This window comes from Sesamum indicum, linkage group LG9, assembly GCF_026168435.1.
Source record: "Sesamum indicum cultivar Baizhima isolate 11 linkage group LG9, ASM2616843v1, whole genome shotgun sequence".
NCBI classification, from domain to species: domain Eukaryota; kingdom Viridiplantae; phylum Streptophyta; class Magnoliopsida; order Lamiales; family Pedaliaceae; genus Sesamum; species Sesamum indicum.
This window is the reverse complement of record NC_142665.1, coordinates 14773929-14800943: the sequence shown is the minus strand read 5'-3', so window position 1 is coordinate 14800943 and position 27015 is coordinate 14773929. Positions and strand designations below refer to the sequence as shown.

Genomic DNA, 27015 nt, shown 5'->3' with positions numbered 1-27015 from the left:
GGTCATGAGAACTAGGATCTTTTCAAATCATTACATTATTCGTGACCTTTTTTCAGGTTCTCAGGCGTAGAATTTTCTCAAGTTGTGTATATTCCATGGTCAAGGGAGGACCTGCCCGTTTGCGTCTTCTAATTTGTATGATCCCTTTCTCCTTATCTCAATTATTTTGTAAGGTCCTTCCCATGCTGGGTCCAACTTTCTCACATGTTTTGAGACTTCAACCTTTTATAGGACTAGATCGCCGACTTGTAATTCCCTTGGCCTCAGCTTTTTATTGTAATTCTTCCGCATCAATCCCTTGTGGTGGAGTATTGTTGCGTACGTTGCGTCTCTTTTTTCTTCCACCGTGGTGAGGTCGAATGCTCTTTGCTCCTCGTTGGTCGCTGCATCATAGCTCACTATCCTCTAAGTCTCCTCACCAATTTCGATGAGTTTTTGGACGTCCTTGACTAAGGTCGGTGATTTCAGCTGCAGGATCGCCTCTATCTTTTCCGGATTAGCTTCTATCCCTTGACTACTCACCATGTACCCCAGGAATTTGCCACCTCCAACGCCAAATGTACACTTGCTTAGGTTGAGTTTCATCCCATATGCTCTCATAATGTCAAAGGTCGCTCTTAAGTTTAACAAGTGGGCTTCTGGTTGTAGACTTTTGACCAGCATATCATCTACATAGACCTCCATCGTTCTTCCGATTTTGGTCTTTAAATATCTTATTCATGAGCCTCTGGTAGGTCGCACCTATATTTTTTAGTCCAAAAGGCATAACGTTGTAGCAAAAAATACCTTGCTCTTTCACAAATGATGTTTTGCTCCGATTTTCCTTTGCCATTGAGATATGATGATATCCCTGGTAGGCATCCATCATTGAGAAAAGTTCGTAGCCTGCCATCAAATCTACTAACAATCAATCCTTGGTAGTGGGTATGGGTCCTTCGGACATGCTTTGTTTAAATCGGTAAAATCAGTACACATTCTCCATTTTCCGGAAGACTTAGGTACTACCACCACATTTGATAGCCAATCTGTATATTGAATCTCTGAAATGTATCCTGCTCTTAACAACTTGTCAACCTCATCACTGATAACGCGATTCTTTTCCAGCCCGAACGTCCTTTTTTTCTGCTGCACTGGTCGTATGGTCGGGTCAATATTGAGCCTGTGGACTATTACTTCGGGACTTATCCCTTTGAAATCTGAAGGGCTCCAGGTGAACATGTCCGCATTGCTACGAACGAAAGCTATCATCATCGTCTCCAACCACTTTTTCATTCTCGATCCAATTTTGGTCGTGCGAGTTGGATCTCCTTACACTAATTTGATCTCCCTATGCTCCTCAATTGGCTCTATTCTCTCCATTCTATCTTTCCACCCGTTCTCGCCTGCTTCAGAGAATTTTCTTTTTCTTTCAACATTCTCTCCTCTTTTCAACGACAGATTATAACATCTCTTGGCCTCTGCCTGGTCGCACATCACCTCACCAACTCTATTGGGAGTTGGGAATTTCATCTTCAGATGATAGGTAGACACTATCGCCCTGAAAAAATTAAGGCCAGGTCTATCCAATATAAGATTATAGGCAAACAATGTATCAACAACTAGAAACTTTACCATTAACGTCCTCCTTCTTGGTTCCTCGCCTATAGACACTGGAAGTTCGATCGTCCCAAAGATTCGACCTCACTCCCACCGAACCCGACCAGTGGAGCCTTCACTAGTGGGTTTGCATTGTCTATCCCCATCTTTACTAATACCTCCATCAATATGATGTCTGTCGAGTTTCCGTTGTCTACTAGTACCTTGTGGACAGTGAAGTTGGTGATATCCATTTTGATAACCATAGGATCGTTATCTTCTCCCATCCTCTCTCTTGCATCAAAGTGCCCGAAGGTAATTTTCGGTTTAGGTGCTACGTTCAAGATTTGCCTATTTTCGAGCGAACACCTCTTTCTTTCGAACTTTTTCCTCTATCTCCACGAATACCCGTCTGTTGACCCACCTGCTATGGTATGGATGATGCCTTTCGCAGGCACGTTTTCCCTTACCTGCAGGTCTCTTCTTCCTTCGCCTCTAGGCCCTCTATCTGGACTCCTCGACTTGCTGCGTCAATCTCCCTCATTATGGTTCCTAGATACTTGATTTATAAAGTAGCCTTAGTGCACCAGCCTCTCGATCTCGTCCTTGAGTTGGTAACAGTCCTCCATGTTATGACCCTTCTCCTTGTGGAAACGACAATATTTGTTAGAAAATTTTTTTGCAGGAGTAAATCTCGTATGCTTAGGCCATTTTAGAACATCCTTTTTCTCCACCATCAGCAATGCCTTTGCTCACGTCATATTCAGTGGAGTGTATTTGTGGTACTTGGGTTGGTAGGGCGGCTCTTTGTCTCTGTCGTGTTTTGGTCGCTTATCCTCCTCTTTGTAATAGCGACCTCGCTCCCTTCCTTGTTCTGCATCTGTTTTCCACTCTCCGTCCTTCATTACGTTCATCTCTTCTTCATCTATATATTGCTGAGACAGGTTCATCAATTGTTCTATGTCTGTCGGTGGGTCTCTTGCTAATGCTGATGCGAGAGGTCCCTTCTTCAAGCCGTGGATGAGGATGCTAACCATCATGTCTATCCTCAAGTCTTGCACCTCCAGTGTCTCGTTATTAAACCTCCCCATAAAGCTTTTCAAAGTCTCATTCTTGTTGCCTTATGGTAAACAAGTGTGTGGCAGATCGCTTTTGTTTCCTCTTAGTGGCAAAGTGAAAAGTAAACTTTTGTACTAAGTTCATGGGATTCGATACTTCCAGGTAGTAGGTTGGTAAACCACTCTTGAGCTTTTCCTGTCAAAGTTGTGACAAAAAGCTTCGCATTGATCGGATCTGACTGCCCATAGAGATTCATTACCAAATCAAAAGCTACCAAATGCTCCTACGGGTCTTTGGGCCCTTCGTATTTGGGCAAGTCTGGCATTCTAAAATTCGGGCTTACGATCTCCGTCAGAGTCTGGTTGCGGAAAGGCGAGTTCCGGTGTTGGGCGACCAATTTGCCTCGTTTCTTGAGCTCGTCTATCTGTTTGCCGAGCTGGGCAAGTTGTTTCGACACGCTATCCACTTCGGCTCGCAAAATGGCGGGTCCCCTGAGATGGTTTTTTTCTCGACTGCTCGACCCGACCTCAGAAGGTGGGCGTCGACTTTTATCCGCTGCCTTACTACTTGTTCTGGACGTCTTCTCCCGATCTCCTTCTCCAAATAGCTTTCTTTTGGTGGCTTTCTTTTCGATGGGGGTGGTGGTTCTGCGTTCGTAGGCTACGATAGCATTTCATCCTGCTTCCTCCATCAATTGTTGCAACCCAATCCTCGTTAACTGAATAGTTCTTTTCGCGGTTCCCATTGTCGCTTCCAATCCTGGTGTATTCCTCCTAAATCTCCTTCCATGTCTCTCAAGCTGTATGAGAAATCTTTTCCATAGACGGCGCCAATTGATGCGCCTCTAAAAATTGATGATTTCGACCTTGATCGTTATCTCCTGGTGGGTGTCGTCTAACAGACCAATAGTACCTGAGAACTACAAAAGGTTGTTAGGCTAGTCGGGTTCGTCCCCGACAACGACACTCCGATGCCTAAATCAGACTAGGATAAGAGAATAAGAATAATCAATTTTGTAAGATCAGAATTACATTACCTTGTTAATGAATTACTTCCTCTTATTTATAAGAAAACTGTATTTATGGTAACTGCTTGTTTATGTGGGTTTTTATGCAATCAGTTCCCCTTTGATCACGCTCATTGATCGTATGCCATCTAATCCTCCTAGATTAGAGCCGCATATCTTGTCCAATAATCACATCTGGCGGATCCTTGCCATAATGAGGCGCCTGTTGACCGAAATACCCGCGTCTCACGAGGCGCCTATCACACAGCGCGTCGTGTGACTAGTAGTCCGCTGACTACGTCCGCCAATACCTCCGCTCGGCACTAATGCAGCGCGCCGAATATATCAGAGTCGGGAGGAACAAATCATAAAATAGTAAATTGCGCACGCGGATTCAGAAAATCAAATTGCATTGAACTGAAAATGCGTATACAATGATCAACGATGCTAGAGCAAGGGGTTCGCCTTGAGGGGGACTCCAACACGTCACTAAACCAAGCTTCTTGAACTCATTTCCCCCTATAATAGGCTTAAAAAAATAAATCCTATCGTCTACACTAGACACTAGGAAAGCTGAAATTTGCAACTCAAGAGGCGTAACGTCCCCTTGAGGAATCTAAACAACATAAAGTAAATAACAAAGCAGTAACACAGCAATAAAAGGCCTACACCTAGGACTCTAAGACTAGTTGGTTGTCCAGCGTCTGTCGATGAAGGCTGAGTGGTCGGCCATGTAGAACGGTTGAGTGGCCGAAGTGCGCGTCACGAGGCCTAGTGAATGGGCAGCCCGTGACATTCTCCCCCACCTGAGATAGCGACGTCCCTGGCGCTACGGAAGCATGGTACGCTTCGACAAGAGGTAGAAACGCTTTTAGATTTGTCACTCGCTCCCAAGTGTTCTCCTCGCTGCTGCATCCCCTCCATTTCACCAAGTACTCTGTGTGGTCTTTCTTCGCGGTACTCGTCACTCGGTGATCTAGGATTGCTTCAGCCACCTTCTCCTTCGTCTTCTTCAATTCGAGTTGTGGGCAGCTGGGTTGATTGCGGGTATCGTCTTCCTTGTCTGCTGAATACTTCTTTAATTGGCTGACATGGAAAACGTTGTGGATCTTCCACCACGGCGGCAACTCCACCTTGTACGCCACCGTCCCAATGCGCCTAAGGACAGACAAAGGACCAACATATTTCTGCATCAACCGAGGATCTCTCCACCTTGATGACTTTGACAATTTCGGATTCGGGACCTTCACCAGCACCAGGTCTCCCGCATTGAACTCAATGAAGCGGCGATTCTGATCTGCATACTTCTTCATCCGCTTCTGAGCTGTCTCCAGGCAACTTCTAACGATATCAACATTCTTCTTCCACTCCTGGGAGAAACTTCGAGTAAGAGGGGATCTCACACTTTGGGGAATGTCAAGAGTGTGAGGAAGGAGCGGCTGCTGCCCAGTAATGATTTCAAAAGCGCTCTTGTTGGTGGTGGAAGAGCTCTTTTGAACATTGAAATATAGCTGAGCGACATCCAGGAGCTTCATCCAATCCTTCTGCGTACCTCGCACAAAGTGCCGAAGGTAGTCCTCCAATGTAGAATTAAAGCGTTTTGTCTGACCATCGGATTGTGGATGATAGCTCGAGCTCATGGAACGTGTGGACCCGAGAAGTTTGAACAACTCGGTCCGGAAGACGCCAGTGAATCGGGAGTCACGATCACTGACAATATCTTTTGGCAGTCCCCAATGCTTGACGATGTGCTTGTAAAAGAGATGAGCTGTCCCTTCTGCTGTAACGTGTTTGGGTGCTGCGATAAATGTAGCATATTTTGACAAACGATCTACCACGACGATGATAGAGCCTAAGTTCTCGACCTTAGGCAATCCAGAGATGTAATCCATGGAGACGCTCTCCCATGGACGCTTTGGGATGGGAAGTGGTTGCAGCAGACCGGCCTTCTTCTGATGGTCTGCCTTGTCCTGCTGACAAATCAAACAAGTGCGGACATGCGTCTCGACATCGTCCCGCATCTGTGGCCAATGATAGGCCCTCCGCACCGAAGCAAACGTGCGCTCCTGTCCTTGGTGTCCCGCCCAAAGTGTGTCGTGGCATTCGGAAAGAAGTGATTTCCGTAGGTCCCCGCCTCTCGGAACGTATACGCGGTTTCCCTTGGTCATCAGCAATCCATCCTCGATCCAAAAGTGTGGAGCCTTGCCCTGCTCGACAAGTCGGATCAGGCGTCGCGCCGCGGGATCTCTCGGTAGTAACTCCCGCACCTGATCCTTCGTAGAGATAGCAGCCGCGCTAGAAGAGAGCGCTGCTATCGACTCCAAGTTCGCCAAGTCCGCCCTGCGGCTCAAGGCATCTGCTGACTGCTTCCTAAGCTCCACAAGCTTAGGTTGCGGTATTCTGTATGGTGCCCTAGCGGGCGGTCTCGTGCCAGGCACCAACTCGATCTCGTGATCCACTGCCCTCTTCGGTGGTAGCTTCCGAGGCAGCTCGTCTGGCATCACGTCTTCAGACTCCCCCAACAGTTTCTTACTACCGCCCGGGGTGGGCCCTGACACCTCTTCCATCTCCTCAAAACAAAGGGTACCCAAGTAGGAGATCTCATCCTGCTTGCGCCCCTTCTCAAACTGCATGGCCGACAAGTTCTTCTCTCCTGTACGTCCGGCCAAGGTAGGAATGACATACGGCTTTGCTCCCAACATCATCAGCGAATTGACATGAGGTAAGACAGCAGTGCGTGTATCCCGTAGAAATTCAAGCCCAAGGATAAGCTTGAAGTCGTCCATTGCCAAAACAGAAAGATTGGTCTTGCCCTCATAAGCACCAACCTTAATCAGCACAGACTTGGCTACACCGGCAATGGGTTGTGCAGCCGAGTTGATCGCCTTCACACGCCTAACTCCCTTCTCCAGCACGAGCCCGAGTCTCGCTACTTCGGCACTCGCAAGGTAGTTGTGAGAGGCTCCAGTGTCGATCATGGCTCGAATCGGCTTGCCATGAATCTTCACATCAACGAACATCAACCCTTTCTTCCTAGGAATCCGGGGCTGAACTTCTTCTTCTTTCTTCTCCGGCTGCTCCATAGTAAGAGCCGGGATGGTCTTTTTCGCAATGGGTGGCACCACTCTCTTCACCGCCACCGTAGAGAATGTGTTGCACCATTGGTTTACGGCCCCCAAGTTGTCCTCATCTTCCTCCGTGCCATTCTCACCACCTGCCTCTGCTTGTGGCTCCACACTCTTTGAGGACGACACCTTGTCGGTAAAGGTCGTTGCCAATGCATTCAACACCTGTCTCTTCGGGCAATCCCGATACATATGCGGACAATCGCAGATCAAACACCCTCTCCTCCTCTCGGGTGCTCCCTGCCTGTTCTCCTGGGGCCTGTTCCTGTCTGAACCGCCCTGTGAACCATTCTGAGAGTGGGGCCTCTGGTCTCCCCCACCTCTGCTGAAATTATTTCTGAACGATTTCATCCCAATCCACTTACTCCGCTCAGGACTAGGCGTCGCTTGCCTATCCTTCTGAGTCTCCAGGTTGAAATCTGCCAAGCGTTCGGCCGTTATAATAACCGAACTCAAATCGGTCACTCGTTGCCTCTGCAAATCGTTTCTCCCCACTGTTTCAAACCTTCCATGAAAGTGAACAGCTTGTCTGCCTCCGACATGTCTCGGATGTTCAACATCAGCACTGAGAAAGCTTTGACATATTCCTGCACGGAACCTGTATGTTCAAGCTTTCGCAATGCCCTCCTGGCATTGTACTCCACATTCTCGGGGAAGAACTGCTCTCTGATCGCCTCCCGTAGAAGAGCCCACGTGTCGAGCTGTATTTGATGTGCCTGGATTTTCGCAAACTTGGTCCGCCACCACAGCTTTGCGTCACCAGTCAGGTACATGGTCGCAGTCGCAACCTTCCTTGCCTCGTCCCGCACGTCTGCCACAAGGAAGTACTGTTCCATGTCGAAGAGGAAGTTCTCGACCTCCTTCGCATCACGCTCACCGCTATAGGCCTTCGGTTCTAGTATTCGAAGCCTAGCACCGGGGTCGTGAGCAACCATAGGCGTGCTACCCACTGCACGCTGGAGGAATCCAATCTGAATGGACATCTGCTCCATGTCACGCCGCATATCGGCAATGCTGTCATTTCCGAATACGCCAGCCATCTCCTGAATCACGTGCCGACATTCGTCCAACTCCGAATTCAGCACCGTGATCTCAGATTCTAGGGAAGAGACCTTCTCTTCCAATTCCGCCAACCGGGAGTGTCCGTCCTCCGGGTTCTCAGCTCTCTCGCTGGATGAAGCTGCAGCATGTCGCGGGCTTTCCGGATCTTGCCCCGATATCGGCCTTCGCAGCAGTAGCGGTGCGCCTCGGAGCCATATCGGCAACGAGGCTCTGATACCACCTCTCACGAGGCGCCTATCACACAGCGCGTCGTGTGGCTAGTAGTCCGCTGACTACGTCCGCCAATACCTCCGCTCGGCACTAATGCAACGCGCCGAATATATCAGAGTCGGGAGGAACAAATCACAAAACAATAAATTGCGCACGCGGATTCAGAAAACCAAATTGCATTGAACTGAAAATGCGTATACAATGATCAACGATGCTAGAGCAAGGGGTTCGCCTTGAGGGGGACTCCAACACGTCACTAAACCAAGCTTCTTGAACTCATTCCCCCCCCCCCTGTAATAGGCTTAAAAAAATAAATCCTATCGTCTACACTAGACACTAGGAAAGCTGAAATTTGCAACTCAAGAGGCGTAACGTCCCCTTGAGGAATCTAAACAACATAAAGTAAATAACAAAGCAGTAACAAAGCAATAAAAGGCCTACACCTAGGACTCTAAGACTAGTTGGTTGTCCAGCGTCTGTCGATGAAGGCTGAGTGGTCGGCCATGTAGAACGGTTGAGTGGCCGAAGTGCGCGTCACGGGGCCTAGTGAATGGGCAGCCCGTGACACCGCGTCACCCCTAAGTGGGTGAACTCATTTAAGCCATCTTCCCCACTCACTTCTTTTCTCTTGTCTTCACTTATTTCTACTAAAAATTGCACCCACAAACATTAAACACTCGAAATTTACTTGCGGCTTCCATGTTTGGAGAATTAGTCCAAAAATTTTGACGGTGCGAAGTTGTGTGAGGGTGGCGGTGAGGAGGGGTAAGCTTGCTCTATATTTCAATAATTACGGTGAGCTATCCTACTTTTTACGGTTAAGTTAGATTTTAGGTGCTTATTCTAGGGGATATATACAATTTTGGTCCTTATATTTAATCACTTATTTTAATTTTGGATCCCAAACTTTTAGGCTTGACACTATTAGTTCTTAATTTTTTATGTTTTTAACACTTTTGGTCCCTGCCGTTAGATTAGTCATTGTATGGATGGAAAAAGCATTTGAGGGGGAAAAAAGGCTGAATTCTATTTTATCCCCTTGTATTTTTCTAAAAAAGCTAAAACCCCCCATGTGTTTTAATAAATTCAGTACAAAGCTCTCCTTTGTTAGAAATGCATTTGGACTTGATTTTTTTTTTTTTTTTTGCACATTTTGATACTTTTTTGTCTTTAATGGATTAAAATACCCCTATATTGTATCTAGAATTACTATAGTTAAATTAACATTTTTTGAAATTATTATTTGTATTTTCTCTCTTCTAAAAATATGAATTCTTTTATTTTGAAATATATTTATATTAAATATCAAAATAAAAAATTATATTACAAAGGCTAATATACTAAAGTTTATTTTTGCAAATTTAGATATGTACGTGGCTATAAATATTAAGTAATTGTAATCATTATAAGTCATATATTAATTTAAACGCAATAATTATTATAATTATATAAAATTACTTTTAATTGATTAAAATATATATTTAAATTAATTTAAGTATAATAATTATTATAACTATCTAAAATTATTTCTTAATTAACTAAAATAAATATAATTAAATTAATTAAAAAAATTAGGACGCCGGCCGCACAGAAGGGCGACGACAACGCCATTGCCCTCTTTCTTTATCTGGGGGACGGCCCCCCACTCCCTCACTCCTATTACTGGGCCGGCATTGCCGTTCCCCCATTGGCGGGGGTGGTGCAAGGGTGGGGACTGGTGCGGGGGGTGGGGGTGGGGGTGGCGTTGTTTGGGGGGGTAGGTAGCGGGAGGGGGGTTATTTTTTTATACTAGCTATTGTAGTACACATTTTTTGCATGCAATAATAAATAAGAAAGAAAGAAAAGAAAAGAAAAGAAAATTAATTTATCAATTATTATGAAATTTGAAACTAAGTTAGTTGTATTATAAGTTGAAGGGTATTTTTGAATTTACAAAAAATTAGTACGGCGGTGTCATTGACCACCATTTGTGAGTGTAGAGGGTCCTTTTTTTATATAGTATAGATATAATAATAATAATTTTTTTTATAATTTTAAATTACTTATATAAAATATAAGTTAAATAATTTATTGACTGCAAATTTTTCACTTTTTAAAATCTAACGGTTAAGATTTATTGATTAGATATGAAGATTATTATTTAATTAAAGAAGATCCAACGATCATTAAAATAAGAAATAATATATATTAAGTAAGGGTATAACGGTCATTTTATAAAAAAACTTATTGTCGTTAATTAAATTTAACAAGAAGGGCGATTGAGCCACGTTTAAGAAAATAGAAAGAGATTTTTTGCTTATTTTTAAAATAAAAGTAGGTCTTCAGTGGACTTTCTAAAACATTGCAAGGTTTTATACATTTAAGTAAAAAAAGTTCCCCCACACTAAATTTTCTCACTTCAACACAACCAACTTTCATTTCCCAACACAACTCTTTTTCAGCTTCATTCATCATCCTAATTCCCCTCACCTCAGTTTCTTAGTGTTCTCATCCTCTTAACTTTTGCTCACTACTACTTTGGTTCTTATTAAGTCCCACTGGAACTTTTGGACTTTACTCACGTTTTTTATGGGTAAATTGCATAACAACCCACTGTATTTTTAGAAAAATAACGTGAAATCCTCATGCATTGTGTTTATAAATAAAAAGTCCTTTGTATTATTTAAAAGGCAGCCAAATACTCTCTCTTTATTAGATTTTACCATAGACTGGTGAACACCCGTTATTTGTGTGAATTGGCATCATTTTTGGCGTTTTTACTATTATTTTTAGTTAACAAATGTCCATTTTACCCCCTTTGTTAGACATTTAAGTGTGGAAATGCTTTCCCACTCTTATTTTGCAAAGACCATCACTTTAATAAGTGTAAAATTATATCAACACTCCCTGAGATTTGACATAATTACGAATACATCCCTATTAGATCAAAAATTACATTTACCCTTCTTGAGGTTTGTTTTGTCATATATTTAACTCAATCAGTAGGGTTCTGGTGAATTTATCACATGTTAATTTCAAAAAAAAAATTATTAAAAAATTTGACCAACTTTTCATTTGGATCAAATTGTAATGTTTTAAAAAATTAAGGGCGTTAAATGTTATGATCTCATATATTTTGTACTTAAATATAATTTTTTATTTGCTAAATTAGCCATTTTTTTTCAATTAAATATTGCAGGAATTATCTTATATATTAGGGAGAATTACATCCACTCCCCCTGAAATTTAGTATAATTACAAGTACATTCTTATTAGGTAGAAAATAAGTGTGCAATACAAAAATACCCTTCATTTATCTGGTAAAAGAAAAGTGTGTATGTAATTTTCTATCTAACAATGATGTATTTATAATTATATTAAACTTTAGAGGGTGGGGACGTAATTCACCCTAATATATAAAATAATCCCGACAATATTTAATGCACAAATGACTAATTTAACAATAAAATAAAATTATATTTAAGTACAAAGTATGTGAAATCATAACATTTAACCCCCTCAATATTTTAGAACATTACAATTTGATCCAAATGAAAAGTTGGTCAAATATAGTCAAACTTTTTATCAGGGGTATTTTGAAAATAACATGTGATAAATTCACCGGTACCCTACTGGTGGAGTTAAATGTAAGAAGGAACAAACCTCGAGGAGGGTAAATGTAATTTTTAACGTAACAGGAAAGTATTTGTAATTATGTCAAATCTCACGAGGTGTTGATGTAATTTACCCTTTTAATAATTACATATTATTGATTACTTTTACTTATTATTTAGTTTTGATATATTCAATAAATTATATTTATTTATAAAATATATTAACTAAATATTAAAATTCCTAAAATACATATAATTTTTAATTTAAAATTTGAAATTAATAATCACAACACAAAATTTAATATACTAAAATTAACTTTTTAAATTTTTAAATATTTATACGAATAAAATAAAAATCAATTATAACAAGTATATATTACTAACTAAATTATATTATTATTTAACTTAAACAGGTTTTCATAAATTATATTTATTTATAGAGTACATTAATTATAATATGAAAATACTAAAAAAGTATATAAAATGTTTTTAAGTTATATTATTTATAAATAATATTTAATCAAAATTACCATGTTTTAAAATAAAAATTTTAATGGTTCTTTTATTATTTGAAATTTTGAAAAACTAAATTATTTTTACTTATTTTTAGATTCAAATTTTGTTTAATAAGTATATATTTATATTAAAGATTTATGAAAAATTAAAATAAAACTAAAAACTTATCATCTTCCACACCGCCTCCACTTCTGCCACTTCTGATGGCGAGGTCGCCCGTTTGCTTGCATGGGCAACATCGAGGTCGCCCAGATCCAGAGATAGGTGCTTCCGTCCATAGAAGTGGACGTCATCGCCGCCACCTTGTAATATGTATATATATATATGTAATATAAAATATATGTTTAAAATAATTTAAAATTTGAACTATTCATTCTTTTCTATTGAATATCAATGGCTATCATAACAAGAGTATAATGGTCAACTTCTTGAAAATTTAATGTCGTTAACTCTAACAAACGAACGGGGCAGGTGTGCATTATTTTAAAAAATACAGGGAGTTTTTTGTTTATAAAACTAACACAAGGAATTCTTTAGCTAGAAAATTAAAATACTCGGGAATTTTATGGAATTTATCCTTTTTTACGAGCTTCCCTCTTTTTTACTACTCAAGTTGAACACATTTTTTCAGTCAAGCTTCCTTCCCACTGTTGATAAGCACTCTTCCCCCAACTCTTATACTGTGTCATCACTCATTCTGTCTCAAATCAACAAAAACAAATGTTCTTGAGAATGAGAAGAAAATTTGTTGCGAGAGCTTGAACTCGTTCACTATGTTTGTTTTCATTTTTAAATTATTCTTGGGACGAGTCAAAACATATACTCAATATTTATTATCATTTAAAAACACCTTATTTGGGTATTTTTAATTATTTTAGCATAAATACATATTGTTATAACTTATAGCCCAAAGTCCATTTAACAAAGTAAGCGCTATCATTGGAGGCCCACTGCTCCAAACCCGATAAGACCCACTGGTGCAACCCTAAAACCCGACCCATGACTTTTTCCTTATATACTATTAAGCAAATCCTTTGATCTCATTTTCCCATTTTCTTATCCTTGAGCGCCGACTACTTCTTTCTTCACTCTCTCTCTCAAATCTCTTTGATTTTGTTTCCTCTCCTTCACCGGATATCATGACAGCTTTCCTTAGTCAATTCAATGGCTATTGGAAAGCTATTGAGGCGTTCCTTATACGGGACATTTCAACCCCTTTAAAAGGGTGCTCTCCTTTTCGACCTAGATACCGAAAAAAAAAAAGCAACGAACTCTCTTATCTCTCTTTTCTGAAAACGTTCTGAGTGAACGAGCAAGCTCTCTATGAACCTTTGTGATGAGAGATTGAGAGGACTGTGAGACCTTTGTGGTTTCCGATTGGAGGTGGAGCAACCGTGGGCGAAAACGTTCTTTGTGAACAGTGCTACTGTATCTGGCTATTCCTGAAGCGTAATCTGCAGATCTATAAAAGCTTAAGATTTGTTCTTTCTTTATTCTTTATGATTCATTATATTTGTAATATCGGTTTGTATTTTAAGGAGTTTCGTACTCCACATTATTGTAATAGTTGATTAGGGTCTTGAGGTTGTCGCTCTACAGTAGTATCAAAGCCTCGTCTCTGAAATCCAACTCCTGGTGGTGGTAACTCTTCTCAAGCCCCACCTATTTTATTTCTGCAATTTTCTTTCTGTCGATATTACTGTTACTATTTAGCCGCGGTAAATCCCCCTAAACTCCCACTTGGTCGGTCCCTGAGGACGTCGGGTATCTAGTCGGGACTTAGGCTGGAAGCCTCGGTTCTTTTGATATTATATCTCTGTGATAGTTATTTTTGCGATTTGTTCTATTACTATATCTTTGTAATATCTATTTATGCGATATGTTCGTCTTCGGAATCCGGGTAATTTATTCTCATTAATCCGCTGCAAATATTAAAAGATATCTGAGATATTACAATCTGTGTGATTTAAATATTTCTGATGTTCCTATAATTGTTGGTATTTGAGTGATATTGTGAATTATGATATTCATTTATGAGATAACTTTGGTTTTGTGATTGAAATCCACATACCTCTATTTTCATGATATTTGTGACTTAAACCTTGAATACTATTTTTTTGTGATCTATTTTTGACATCTACTAATATCATCCTTGATATATATATACATTCTGTTTTTATCTGCAAATTATTTTGTTGCATAATTGTTGAAAACTGTGATATATATTTTTGTGTTAAAACTTAGTGATATTACTATCAAAACATTCTTTGTTGAAATTTATTTGTCCATTTTTTATATATAATTTCTGTGAATTTTGTTACCACGAAATCGTGCTAAAAATCAGTGTTCTAAATTTCTCTTTGAAAATTCAGATTTTCTGTTAAAAACCGATTTCTCAAAATCCTTTTAAATGGCTGGTTATAATCTTCACGATGGCAAAAGTGATTTTTCGATCTGGCAACAAAAAATGAAAGGAATTTTGATCCAATAAAAGGTTTTCAAGGCCATAGATGGCAAACATTTTGATAACATTTTTGAAGAAAAAATATTGGAAAATGACGAGTATGCATATTCTTCGGTTATACTGAATTTGTCTAATTCTGTGCTTCGAAAAGTTGGTAAACAAAATTCTGCTAAAGAACTTTGGAAAAAATTAGAAGATTTATGCACAGAAACCTCTTTGCCTAGTAAACTCTTTTTGCTTGAAAAGTTCTTTAAGTATAAATTGGACTTGTCTAAGAACATAGAAGATAACCTAGATGATTTCACTAAACTGATACAAGACATTAAATTGACAGGAGATAAAAACATTGATGAATATTGTCCTATTGTCTTATTGAATGCTATTCCTGATTCCTATTCTGATGTCAAGGCTGCTATCAAATATAGTAGGGATAGTGTTAACCTAGAAACAGTTGTTAATGGCTTAAAAAGCAAGAAATGGACCTAAGGACTAATAAACCAACCCAAAACCAACATGAGGTCAATTTCGTAAGAGGTAGGTCTAAGTTTAGAAATTCTAGATCTAGATTTAATAACAGAAGTAGGAGTAAAAACAGGAGTTCTAGTAGGAGTAAGTCTAGACCTAGAGACAACCACTATAGAGATGACAAGACTAGAGAACGACGTTGCTTTAATTGTGGAATTAAGGGACACTACATAAAAGATTGTAGAAAGCCTAAAAGAGATAATAAGGAAAGATAATTCGATGAAAAGGAACACGCTAATAATGTTTCGGAAGAAAATGGTGAAGTTTTTGTGGTATGTGAAGTGAACTTTGTGCTTTCTGTGAACAAACATGAATGGTTACTTGACTCTGGTTGCACGTTTCATATGATCCCTTTTAAAGAAATTTTTTCTAATTTCAAAAGTGAAAGTTGTGGTTTTATTTCTATGGCGAATGAAAAGCGATGTGAGATAATGGGTTTTGGTGACATTTTTCTTAATTTTAAAGATGGTCATAAACTGATTTTGGAAAATGTTCGGTATGTGCCTGATCTTAGTCATAATATCATATCTTGTGTTGCACTTGAGAAAGAGGGTTTAGAAAGGAGATGGGATAAGGGGCAAATGAAAATTATGAAGGGTTCCCTGGTCATTTTTAAGGCTGAAAAGAAGAGAAATCTTTATTTGTTTTCTGTGACTTATGATGCTCTTGTTGCGACTGTGAATTAATGTGATAAGACATCGTTATGGCATAAACGTTTTGGTCACATTAGTAAAAAAGACTTGAGTTTTTAAAAAGGGAAGGAATTCTACATGATAAACTTGATGATTTGAAATTCTGTGATGACTGTGTGTTAGGTAAACAGCATCGTGTGCATTTTCCTGCTAAACCTTCCCCAAATCCCTCTGTGTCATCCTGCATTCTTGACTATGTGCATGTTGATGTTTAGGTCCCTCTAAGGAACCCACCCATGGTGGTAATCATTATTTCTTGTCTATAGTTGACAATTTTTCAAGGAAAGTTTTTGTCTTCTTATTAAAATATAAATCAGAAATTTTTGAAAAGTTTAAAAAATGAAAAATTTTGGTGGAAAACCAAACTGGTAGAAAGCTCAAAACTCTTAGAACCGACAATGGTCTTTAATTCGTAACCAAAATTTTTCTGATTTATGTGAAAAGTTTGGCTTAAAAAGACACAAAATCAACCCCTATACCCCACAGCAAAACGGCGTGGCCGAACGCATGAATCGCACTTTTCTTGAAAAAGTAAGATGTCTTTTAGTAAGTTCTGGACTACAAAAATCTTTTTGGGGTGAAGCCATTAATTGTTGTTCATTTAATCAACGTATCTCCGTCCGTGCCTTTACTTGGTAAATCACTTGATACTGTGTGGTATGGCAAACAACCTGATGTTTCATCTTTACGTGTTTTCGGATGTTCTGCATTTGTGCATCAAAATTCTGATAAGAACCCCGATCTATGACATGTGTGTTTATCGGTTATCCCGAGGGTGTCAAAGGGTATAGGCTATGGGTACAAAGCTAGCTGGGTTTTAAGGTGTTAATAAATAGAGATGTCATATTCAATAAAAATGAGATGCCTTGCCTTAAAACTTTAGACATAGCTCAAAACGACACCACATTTAATAAGATGGAGGATAACATAGAGGATAACCAACAAGAGGGGGGAGATAGAAGCACAAATTTCTAAACACCTAGAAGAACAACACTTAGAACACCCGAAAAACACGAACATAGAAACAAACCTTGATGACTATCAATTAGCTAGAGATAGGAGTAGGAGACAAACTAGGATGTCTTCAAAATACTTAGAGATTACCAAGTTGTTTTAAACACTAAAATTCCTGAACCTACGAGCGTAGAAGAAGCCACAAAATCGAAAAATTGGCTTACTGCCATGGAGAAAGAAATGAAATCCCTTAGGGATAATAAAACATGGATCTTACTACCTAAACCTTCTAAATGCTCTATAGTATATTGTAAATGGATCTTCAAGGTTAAACAAGAGAATCCCATAACATATAAAACTAGGTTAATAGCTAAAGGATTCACACGAAAAGAGGGTATTGACTACAATAAAAATTTTTCTCGCGTTGTGAAATACACTACTGTTCGCATTGTACTTGCTCTTACTGCTCATTATAATTGGGAGTTAAAACAAATGGATGTGAAAACTGCATTTCTTCATGGGGACTTAGATGAGAATATCTATATGCATCAATCTTTTGGCTTCATTGATAAAACAAAATTTGATTATGTGTGGCACTTGAAAAAATCCCTCTATGGTTTGAAACAGCCCCCCCGACAATGGAATAAAAAGTTTGATCTTTTTATGCTTTCTTTTAACTTTAAAAGAAGTGAATATGACCATTGTCTTTATTTCAATTATATTGATAACTGTCCTATTTTCTTAGTATTATATCTGGATGACATGCTTATCTCTAGTCCTAATCTTAAATTGATTGATGATTTGCAAAAGGATTTGTGTAAGACTTTTGAAATAAAAAATCTTGGTAATGCGAAAAGGATCCTTGGAATGGATATTACTAGGACAGAAAAAAGTCGAAAATTCTTCTAAATTGAAGGACTTATATTCTGTCTATCTTGAAAAAAATTTCTATGGAAAATAGCAAACCTGTCTCTGTCCCTCTTGCTGCTCATCTCCAACTATACAGGGATCAATGCCCTAAATACGATTTTGAAAAGGATAAAATGAGTAAAGTACCTTATTCGAATGTTATCGGCTCTTTAATATTTCTTATGATTTGTTCTCGACCCGATATTACTTATGCCATCAGTTATCTAAACAGGTATATGTCTAACCCTGGCCCTCCACATTGGGAGGCCCTGAAATAGCTTCTTAGATACCTTCGTGGTTCTATTGATATCTGTATTACTTTCTCGAAATTCTCTTATAACATTCATTTGATTGGTTACATGGATTCGAATTATGCAAATGATAGGGATAGTAGAAAATCTACTACTTCTTACATATTCTCTTTGTGTGGTTCATGCATTAGTTGGAAGTCTCAATTACAACACATAGTTGCATTATCCATAACTAAAGCCGAGTACATAGCTACCATTGAAGCCTTTAAAGAGGCAATATGGTTGGAAGGTTTGATAAAAGAAATTGGTTTTCTTAAAAACAAACTCACTATATTTTCTGACAATCAGTCTTCAATACAATTATGTAAAAATCCTGTGTTCCATGATAGGACCAAGTATATAGATGTTAGATATCATTTTATTCGTAATATTGTGAGTAAAGAACTTATAAAACTTGAGAAAATCAAAACTGACTATAACCCAACTGATATGGGTACAAAATGCTTGCCTGCTGAAAAGTTTCTTCTGTGTTTGAAAATACTAAACCTTTTCCCTAACTGACACGATTGGTGGAAATGTTAGTTTTCGTGTCATTGCAGGTACCTGGAAGCTTTCTATGGCAATGATGAATTAGCCAGATCCTAAAAGACTCCTGACCTATGACCTTGAGTCTTTGGTCCAAGGTGGAGCATGTTATAACTTATAGCCCAAAGTCCATTTAACAAAGTAAGCCCATCATTAGAGACCCACTGCTCCAAACCCAGTAAGACCTACTGGTTCGACCCTAAAACCCAACCCATGACTTATCCCTTATATACTATTCAGCAAACCCTTTGATCTCATTTTCCCCTTTTCTTCTCCTTGAGTGCCGACTACTTCTTTCTTCACTCTCTCTCTCAAATCTCTTTGATTTTGTTTCCTCTCCTTCACCGGATATCATGACAACTTTCCTTAGCCAATTCAATGGCAATTGGAAAGCTGTTGAGGCATTCCTTATATGGGATATTTCAACCCCTTTAAAAGGGTGATATCCTTTTCGATCTAGATACCGAAAAAAAAAAAACAACGAACTCTCTTATCTCTCTTTTCTGAAGACGTTCAGAGTGAACGAGCAAGCTCTCTGTGAACCTTTGTGACGAGAGATTAAGAGGACTGTGAGACCTTTGTGGTTTCGGGTTGGAGGTGGAGCAATCGTGGGCTGAAACGTTCTTTGTGAACAGTGCTATTGGATCTGGCTATTCCTGAGCTGTAATCTGCAGATCTGTAAAAGCTTAAGATTTGTTCTTTCTTTATTCTTTATTATTCATTATATTTGTAATATCAGTTTGTATTTTAAGGAGTTTCGTACTCCACATTATTGTAATAGTTGATTAGGGTCTTGAGGTTACCACTCTACACATACACATATATATACATATATACATAAATATATAAAAAAAATACATGATTTGACAATAAATAGTATTTTTTGTCTCTCAAAACACAAAATTAAACATACAATACTTATTTTAAATTATCTTCAAAAACAAATTCAATCATACACACTATCTCTAACACACACTTATTTATTTTTGTTTTTCTCTCTCTATCTCCACAAAACACAACAAAACAATCAGAAAATGAATCCAAACAATATAATTCTTTTGTTACTTCTCTGTCAAATCAGTCTTCCAAGCTTGAAGAAAATGGTGGAAATGGAGCTTATAACCAATTTAATGAAGACAACAAGCTCCAAGGCAGGAAAAGGGTGTTTTTTTTCCTCCTTCCAATGCCTTTTCCCTCCATACTAACGCCTAATCTAATGGTAGGGACAAAAAGTGTTAAAAATATAATAATATGAAAACTAATAATATTAAGTATGAAAGTTTGAGAACCAAAACCAAAACCGTATAAGTGGGTAAGTATAAGAACCAAAATCGTATTTATGCCATTCATTTTGTTAATCATGGAAATTGTATTGAACATTGTTTCAAGTAAGGAGTGATCTTTTATTTAGGCGTCCATTTTACATTTCGAACAGGTTTTAGTTTCGGTACAAACATTTTGCTCAGCAAAAACCCACACGTCAAAAACACACCAAAATCAAACAAAGAGTACCAAAAAAGCACCCTCCAAAGCAACATGGAGCCTAGCGGTCCGTGTTCCAAATTCTGTTAAAATTGACATCAATTTAATTGACTGAACCAAAATCGTAACGTTTCACCAAAATTAAGGACCAAAATCGTAACGTTTCACAAAAATTAAGGACCAAAATCGTAACGTTTCACAAAAATTAAGGACCAAAATCGTGCATCCAAATGTTCAGGGACCAAAATCAATTTTGGCGTTAAGTATAGGAAAAAAAAAGGTGTAATTTACCCTCCATACCTATAAATGACATTTCTCATTGCCATCGCAACATATATTAAGGACCGTCGCATACAAGAGACAATCAAGCCTGAAAAATTTACAGTCAAAATAGAATAATAAAACTAGACATACAGAATGATGCCTCAGCAGACAATGAAAGGCACAATCAGCACAAAAACTGAAAAAGAATACAAGATAACTGAAAAAGTATCTGCAGACTTCCTCTTCAGACAGCTAATTGATCATATGTACAAATTCTCAATCATAGGAAGCAGCTCAAAAATGGGCAGACAGCTGAGGTTTGTGTTGAGTTCTTACCACACTGATAGTTTAACTAAAATGAGAGTGGAGCTGATGCATCCGCTCAGGGTTGCTCACGAGGACGCGAAGACCAACACGAACTTAGTGCACGAAGTCGTTTCATGTACTCTCCCAGGGCAAGCAGGCCTCGAGCTGCTTGGCGGGTTGTAAGAATACGAGAGATCTGCTGCAGGGTCTCTTGCCGAAGATGATCAGCCTGCTAAGAGGAAAAGGGATAATTAAAAAACAAAACAAAACAAAAAGACCTTGAGATTCTGGTTTTATAAGTGTAAGACTAGATGGCTTTTATTGATGTTGTAAAGTGTTAGATAACCTTTTTAGTAAATGAGCTTATAAAATTCAAAAACTTTTTAGACTTTTCTCCAAACGACATTGCTCAGAAAGTTCTTGATCATTGCTCTAACTATGAACCTTTGCATGAGATAAAAAGAGAAAGCAAAGAAAGATTTACCTGAACTACAAACCGGACTAGAGCATCCAACTTGTCTATTGCACCACGAATTTGAGTAAGATAATTCCTTTCGCCAAGTTGAGCGGTAGCTATGGTTTCGGCTAAAATATGCTGGAGTTTTTCCATTCCCTGTGACAAAGCATCTTCGGCTTGCTGACAGGATTGTGTGAGATTGCACACGTCCAAACGTTGTTGTTCTGACAAGGGCTCTAGATGCGGCAAGAGAACCTGTTTTAAACATATGCACCTACAGTTATTAATGACATTCCACATTTAGGATAACAAATATGAGAAACATGCGATGACTTGACTAGGAAATATATATTGTGACAAGGCTTGTTCAGCTTCATTCTTGAGGTGGCTGAGAAGGATAGTAAAACAGTATGATTCAGCTAACTCTCTATGCATGGATGTGTAATAATATGTAAAATTGAAGATATATGCATTGAACTGTGATCAGCAAACTATGACAAAACTAATTTTTTAATAAAATGCAGTTGGGGGGGATTCAATCTTGATAACAAGTTTTTAACAATATTATTGAACTATCATGCTTTGAAACCACGCGTATCAGTTGTAAGTTTCTAAACCGTTCCAAGAAAATGCTCTTCGCCCTCGTTTCTCAATCAGAAAAGGATAGGGACAGTATATGTTAAAGTCTGGAACAAAATGTGCATCACCTTTAGGAGTTCTGAAGGCCGAAAGCCCCCAATCCACAAGAAAAAGCGTTCAGCCGGTGTTTTCCACAAGCCTGACATAATATAGAAGACATCTGCACTTGCAGCTGTAGCTTTCATGGTAAAGAGATCCAAATAATGCCTAATTCCACCCTCAACAAAAATGCGGAGCTCCATATCTCCAATATCAGAATGCAAAGCGTTCCTCAGATCGGAGATTTGTCTGTTTTGTTCCTCCACCCAGTGTCCATACTCCATCTCGAATGTAGCAATTCCTGCATGTTCAAAGAGGGAACCAGAACTTATGAGAAGAATAAAATATTGAATGAGATAAAGTATTAAAACAACTAAGCCAAGTTTGATAGCGGGAGATAATTCCAAACACATCATTGCAAAGTTTGATTAGGAACACATTTTGTAACAAGGAAACTGAAACTGGTTGCGCTGATCCTATAAACCTGGGTTTATACTTCCAGAGTAACCAAGCTGGCTAGTATCTATACCACCTACGTGCAGACCCTGCAGCAGAAAATTTCGTCTTAAGACTCTGTCTCTTTTTAAGAGCGAAAGGGGATAACATTTGAAATCTGTTGCTCTGATTATTAACAGAATCACTTGAGCAGTAGAAACCATTATTAACAGAAATTTACCTGTTGTCTGGCTCGCCGAAGTTCTTCTTCTAACTGAATAAGTCTCAATTTACAATTTTCTAATTGCTGAACATAGGCCTGTGGAACAAAATTTAGATCAGGCAACTAGGCTGTCTGGTCTATGTTAATGGCTTTCTAGTAAGGGCGGAAAATAATTAACAAGAACATTCTGATGGTCTGGTTGTACCTTTTTCCGCAAACGACTTTTACGAGCAGCCTCACGGTTCTGTGCCAAGCGTCTGAGTACCTATAACCCCAACTCCAGACCAGTCACGATATAACAATGATGGCATTTTTGGTTGACAATATGAAAGGAATTTTAGAAGTGGGAAGATGTCAATGAACTTGACATAAATTAGTGGATTCAAAAAGATTATACGCATTGACAAGGCGACATCCTTTATATATTAATGTGAACGTTCCATAGTAGATCAATGCATGCATAAGTAGACAACATCAACTACATTAAAACCATCATATGATGTTGTAATGCCTGCATTTTGATTGTCTTTTTTCTCACTAAATAAGATGATTTTGCATATCTTTATAAATCACAATTTGACTGATACAACTGAATACCCGTAACATGGCACATGCAACAAGAACTAGTGCTGGCTAATCTAATGAAGCCAAGATAGATAGTAGACTCCCTTCGCATATCCACCTTATCATCTGGTTTACTTGCTTCTTGATCATACTTGTTGGAAGGTCCAACAGTTCCATGAGAAGTATCCTCTGACTAGATAGGCACAAAAAACAAGTCAGTTAACAAGTTGGGCAAATTATCCAAGGAACAAGTTAACATCCGTGAATAGTTATTACAATGTATTTCACCTGGTTGTCTAACTTAGCTTCAATCTCTAGCATCATCGGTGAAGAGGTATCCAGCAAGTTGTTTCCTTTGAAATCTCCCCACATAGGCAGTTGATGGATCGGCTCGTATATGCCCATACGTCTAGAGGGAACAAAGTGGGTGGATGCAGAATTCATTCTGTTCTGACTGTTAGTCAATGGAATTAAGTTAGCTCTTACCTCAATTTGTAATCAAATAAATGGAACAAGAGAGATATAACCTAACTTCACTAAGAATCTACTAGGCATAATTTGCAATCCCGAGGAATTGGAATCATGAAACAGGACCGAATCAGACTCCCAAGTTCAGACCAAAAATCCAAACTCAAGAGTATAACTGCTATCTGTGGAGTTCCTAATGTAATCAGATCCCCTGAAGCTTTGGTTTGGCAGGTGGGAGAAAACAACATTAGCATCAAATTAGGCGTAAAGCAAACTTTCTCAAAGAATTTTACGTCCAATCAATTGCGTGATTGGTCCATGTATTCTTTCCAGAATATATTCCTATTTCATTTGATCAGAGATGAAACATGATTGCGGTGAAAGGGATCTAACAACTGAATTCTTGAATGGACTTGCTCTCGTAGCTCGGTCAAATGAAGTTTTCAACAAATGAAGATGAGAAGAGATGAGATAAAGCCAATATGGTAGTATGAGGACTGCAATAAACAAAGGAACAAAAGCATCTTCACAGAGCTGTCAAATTGAGCATCATCTTTTAATTTCAAAGCAATATGACTAAACATGGCCAAGACTTTCACAATACCAATTGTGAGATTCTGCAAGCAACAGATATTTGCCACATCGAAAAATGTAAAAATAAGCTGTCGCATTCACAATCCAATCATCCATCAGGAGTTAAGAAGAAATCAACTGCGAACACCAAAGGATTATGATCCATACTAGTTATGCGTAACCGGTTAAGAGTCGATGAAAAGGTATCCGTGACTAATTTGCTCGATTGCAGGAGACAGAAATCAAATTTAAATTTGACAGCTATGCTGGTTCATATCAGTTAAGACTCCGCAAATCCTATTAAAAGAGTTTCAAACATCATGCTATATGTCTGCTGTTAGAACACACTTAAACCATAATCCCACCAAACCATATGAAAGGTCACATCTTTTGCAGCTATGTTAGAAGTTCATCACTGATTGATGAAGAGCCATCATACCGGAACTTTTCTAGCATAAATTGAACAGCAAAGAACATTTGTTTGGACAGGCACACTGAAAGAAAACAAGTAACAGAACCATTGGCACATACTCAACATAATTAAAGAAAAAACAAGCTGAAAAACAACATCTTACCTTTTTTTTCCATAATAGGTAAAACAAAACAGCAAAAGGAAGGAAAAAAACACAAACATATATGCACAAACATGTCTGGCTCTATGTATCTATATGCAACAATAGATCCTCTTCCAACTTAAAGAATTCTTGATCTTGATCAACCATATCATCAAGAGAAGAAAGCCCTTAAACTGAGCAACGCCAAAAGATCTTCTCAAACAAGAACAAGGGGAAAAGACCACACAAATAGGAGAAATCAAACCAATAAAACTGATACAAGTCTTTGATACTCTTACTAACCCATTTCACCATTTCAAGAACCATTCATAGAAACACAGAGAAAGAGCGAAATGGAGACCTTAATGGTGAAACTAAAGAGCCCACTTTGAGAAATAAGCTTCCCGCTCAGTTGACAGCCCTCAACCAAGAAAAGTTACCAGAGGCAAACTACACTGCTCCAAAACCCATCTCCCATGCGTGGTTTGCTGCAGTGAGGAAGAAGCATCGAATATGAATGTGAACGCCACATCTTTTTTCAAAATATTTCTATTTATATGGCCAATAGAAAGCAAGAAGCTTACTGTAACTGTTGCCTTATAGATTAGTATGATATAGATTATGTTACAATTATGCAAGTGTGTGGGGTATGTGTGTGTGTGCGTGAAGGGATATTATAGTTTGGAGTTGTAGTGTGTGTGTGTGTGTGTGTGGAGGTGGGCGTTATCGTAAGCTACAGTAAAATGATCAGCAAGAGTTATTATAGAAATATATATATATATATATATAAGATTTCCACTAAGAAAGGAGCAGGGAAGCAACAGTGTTTATGTAGTGCTTAATGCTTGTTTGAATATGCGCACCAGGTCACTCTCACTACACTTTGCTCATTTGCCCCTTGGCCTCATCAAAAACAACCCCCAACACCCCCCCACCCCCACCCTCACCCACAAGCCCCCCTAATAGGAATTTTTTTTTTCCTGCTAATTATATCACCTATTCTAATATTTAATATAATTATATGTAAATTTTTTATAATTTAAAAAATTATATTTAGCAGTACGTTTGTTTCTTTTAATAAAAAGATTTCTCCACTACTTAAAATTTGTCGAATTTATTGATATTAATAAAAAAAAACTAAATGAAACTTCATACTCACCCTTGATTGACCTATATATTTCATAAATCAAGAAAAAAAATATATTGTAGCCCTCTTGCATATTTTATTTTATTTAATATATACACGAAATATGTATAATTTTTTTAAAAATAATCATATAAAAATAAAAAATCTCTACACTCACAAATAACGGTTATTGATACTGTTGTACTAATATTTTGTGAAGTCAAAAATGTCATTCAATGGATTAGATAACTAACTTATGTGACTTATCGGACGGCTGAGTCGCTAACTTTTCTTATCTTAGAGGACGTTTGGCAAATAATACTGAGTGTTACATTACCTCACTCTGTTAGTAGTAGTGCGCTTTATCGATTACGACGTATCCCTTGGTCGAGGGAGAAACCACACCTTGAATATTGCTGTATTGTACGAATCTACCCTTTACTTAATGAAATTTACATTTATCGAAAAAAAAAAAAACTTATGTGACTTTTTAAATTTCACATTAACTGATAAATTTGTTTTTTTCTTTCTTTTTCTTTTTTTTAATGTAATGAATTGGCTATATATTCTACTCTTATTTATAATATATATTAAATTGTAAAATATTATTTATTTATACACACGTAAGACGACATGCAATCATCATATAATAGTAATTATAATTAAATAAATTACTTGCTAACAACTAAATAACATATAAACATCATATTTTATTTAAAGAATTTGTTGACATCACAAAAGTCTTTTCGTACGTGGAATTTTTGTTTTCTACTTCCAAGATATCTATTTACATTATTAAATAGTAAATAGTTTAGTCAATTTTTTGATAAAAGAAAAAAATAATAATATCAGGCTATATAACAAGTCCTAATATCTGCCAAGAAAAGTAGTAATATTGATATTTTAATTCATATATTAATTAAAAGATTATAATTATTTTTTTTATAATATACAAATCATGTGTTGTATTTAATTTAATTTACAATAAAAAACAGATTGGGCATTTTCCACATGACTTTAATTGGATTGCTATTTCTAAAAAATTAGAGTCCTTATCACTTGGCATCTTTCACGATACAACTTTTATTAATATAATCTTTTGATTAGAAGAAATCGTTATAATTCATTATTATAATTTTTGAATGAATATTAATTAATCGGGCTGTGCAGCGACTATTATCCATTATTTTTATAAACAATGCTAAAATATTAGTTACAGTTAAAGAATTATAACAAAAGTTTGTGTTATATATAGTACAATCATGACGAATATTGATTAAATGTGGTCAAAATATAAGAGCTCGTTTGTTTGTGTTTTCAATGAGATTATTTTTACTTTTCACTATTTGGGTAGTTGGG

General features: G+C 37.9%; 2 protein-coding genes across 4 annotated transcripts; both read right to left on the bottom strand.

The window, feature by feature from the left end:
- Positions 1–2737: 2737 nt before the first annotated feature.
- Positions 2738–7805, bottom strand: LOC148786912 (uncharacterized). The gene is made up of 4 exons (XM_088885014.1): positions 7271–7805; positions 4570–7184; positions 3547–3618; positions 2738–2872 (listed from the first exon to the last, which is right to left on the bottom strand). The coding sequence occupies exons 1-4, from the start codon at positions 7803–7805 to the stop codon at positions 2738–2740; spliced, it is 3357 nt and encodes a 1118-aa protein (XP_088741140.1).
- A 12500-nt stretch (positions 7806–20305) lies between these two features.
- On the bottom strand, positions 20306–25257 carry LOC105171237 (transcription factor TGA1). 3 transcript variants are annotated; one of them, XM_088885122.1, is made up of 10 exons: positions 25115–25257; positions 24892–25018; positions 23212–23389; positions 23054–23128; positions 22577–22636; positions 22390–22467; positions 22198–22258; positions 21743–22014; positions 21063–21290; positions 20306–20807 (listed from the first exon to the last, which is right to left on the bottom strand). In XM_088885122.1, the coding sequence occupies exons 3-10, from the start codon at positions 23377–23379 to the stop codon at positions 20655–20657; spliced, it is 1095 nt and encodes a 364-aa protein (XP_088741248.1). In that variant the 5' UTR covers positions 23380–23389; positions 24892–25018; positions 25115–25257; the 3' UTR covers positions 20306–20654. The 3 variants fall into 3 exon arrangements, with proteins under 3 accessions (XP_088741248.1, XP_088741247.1, XP_011090575.1); XM_088885121.1 differs by lacking the exon at positions 25115–25257 and having other exon boundaries at positions 24892–25092; XM_011092273.3 differs by lacking the exon at positions 25115–25257 and having other exon boundaries at positions 23224–23389; positions 24892–25091.
- Between the last annotated feature and the right edge of the window lie 1758 nt (positions 25258–27015).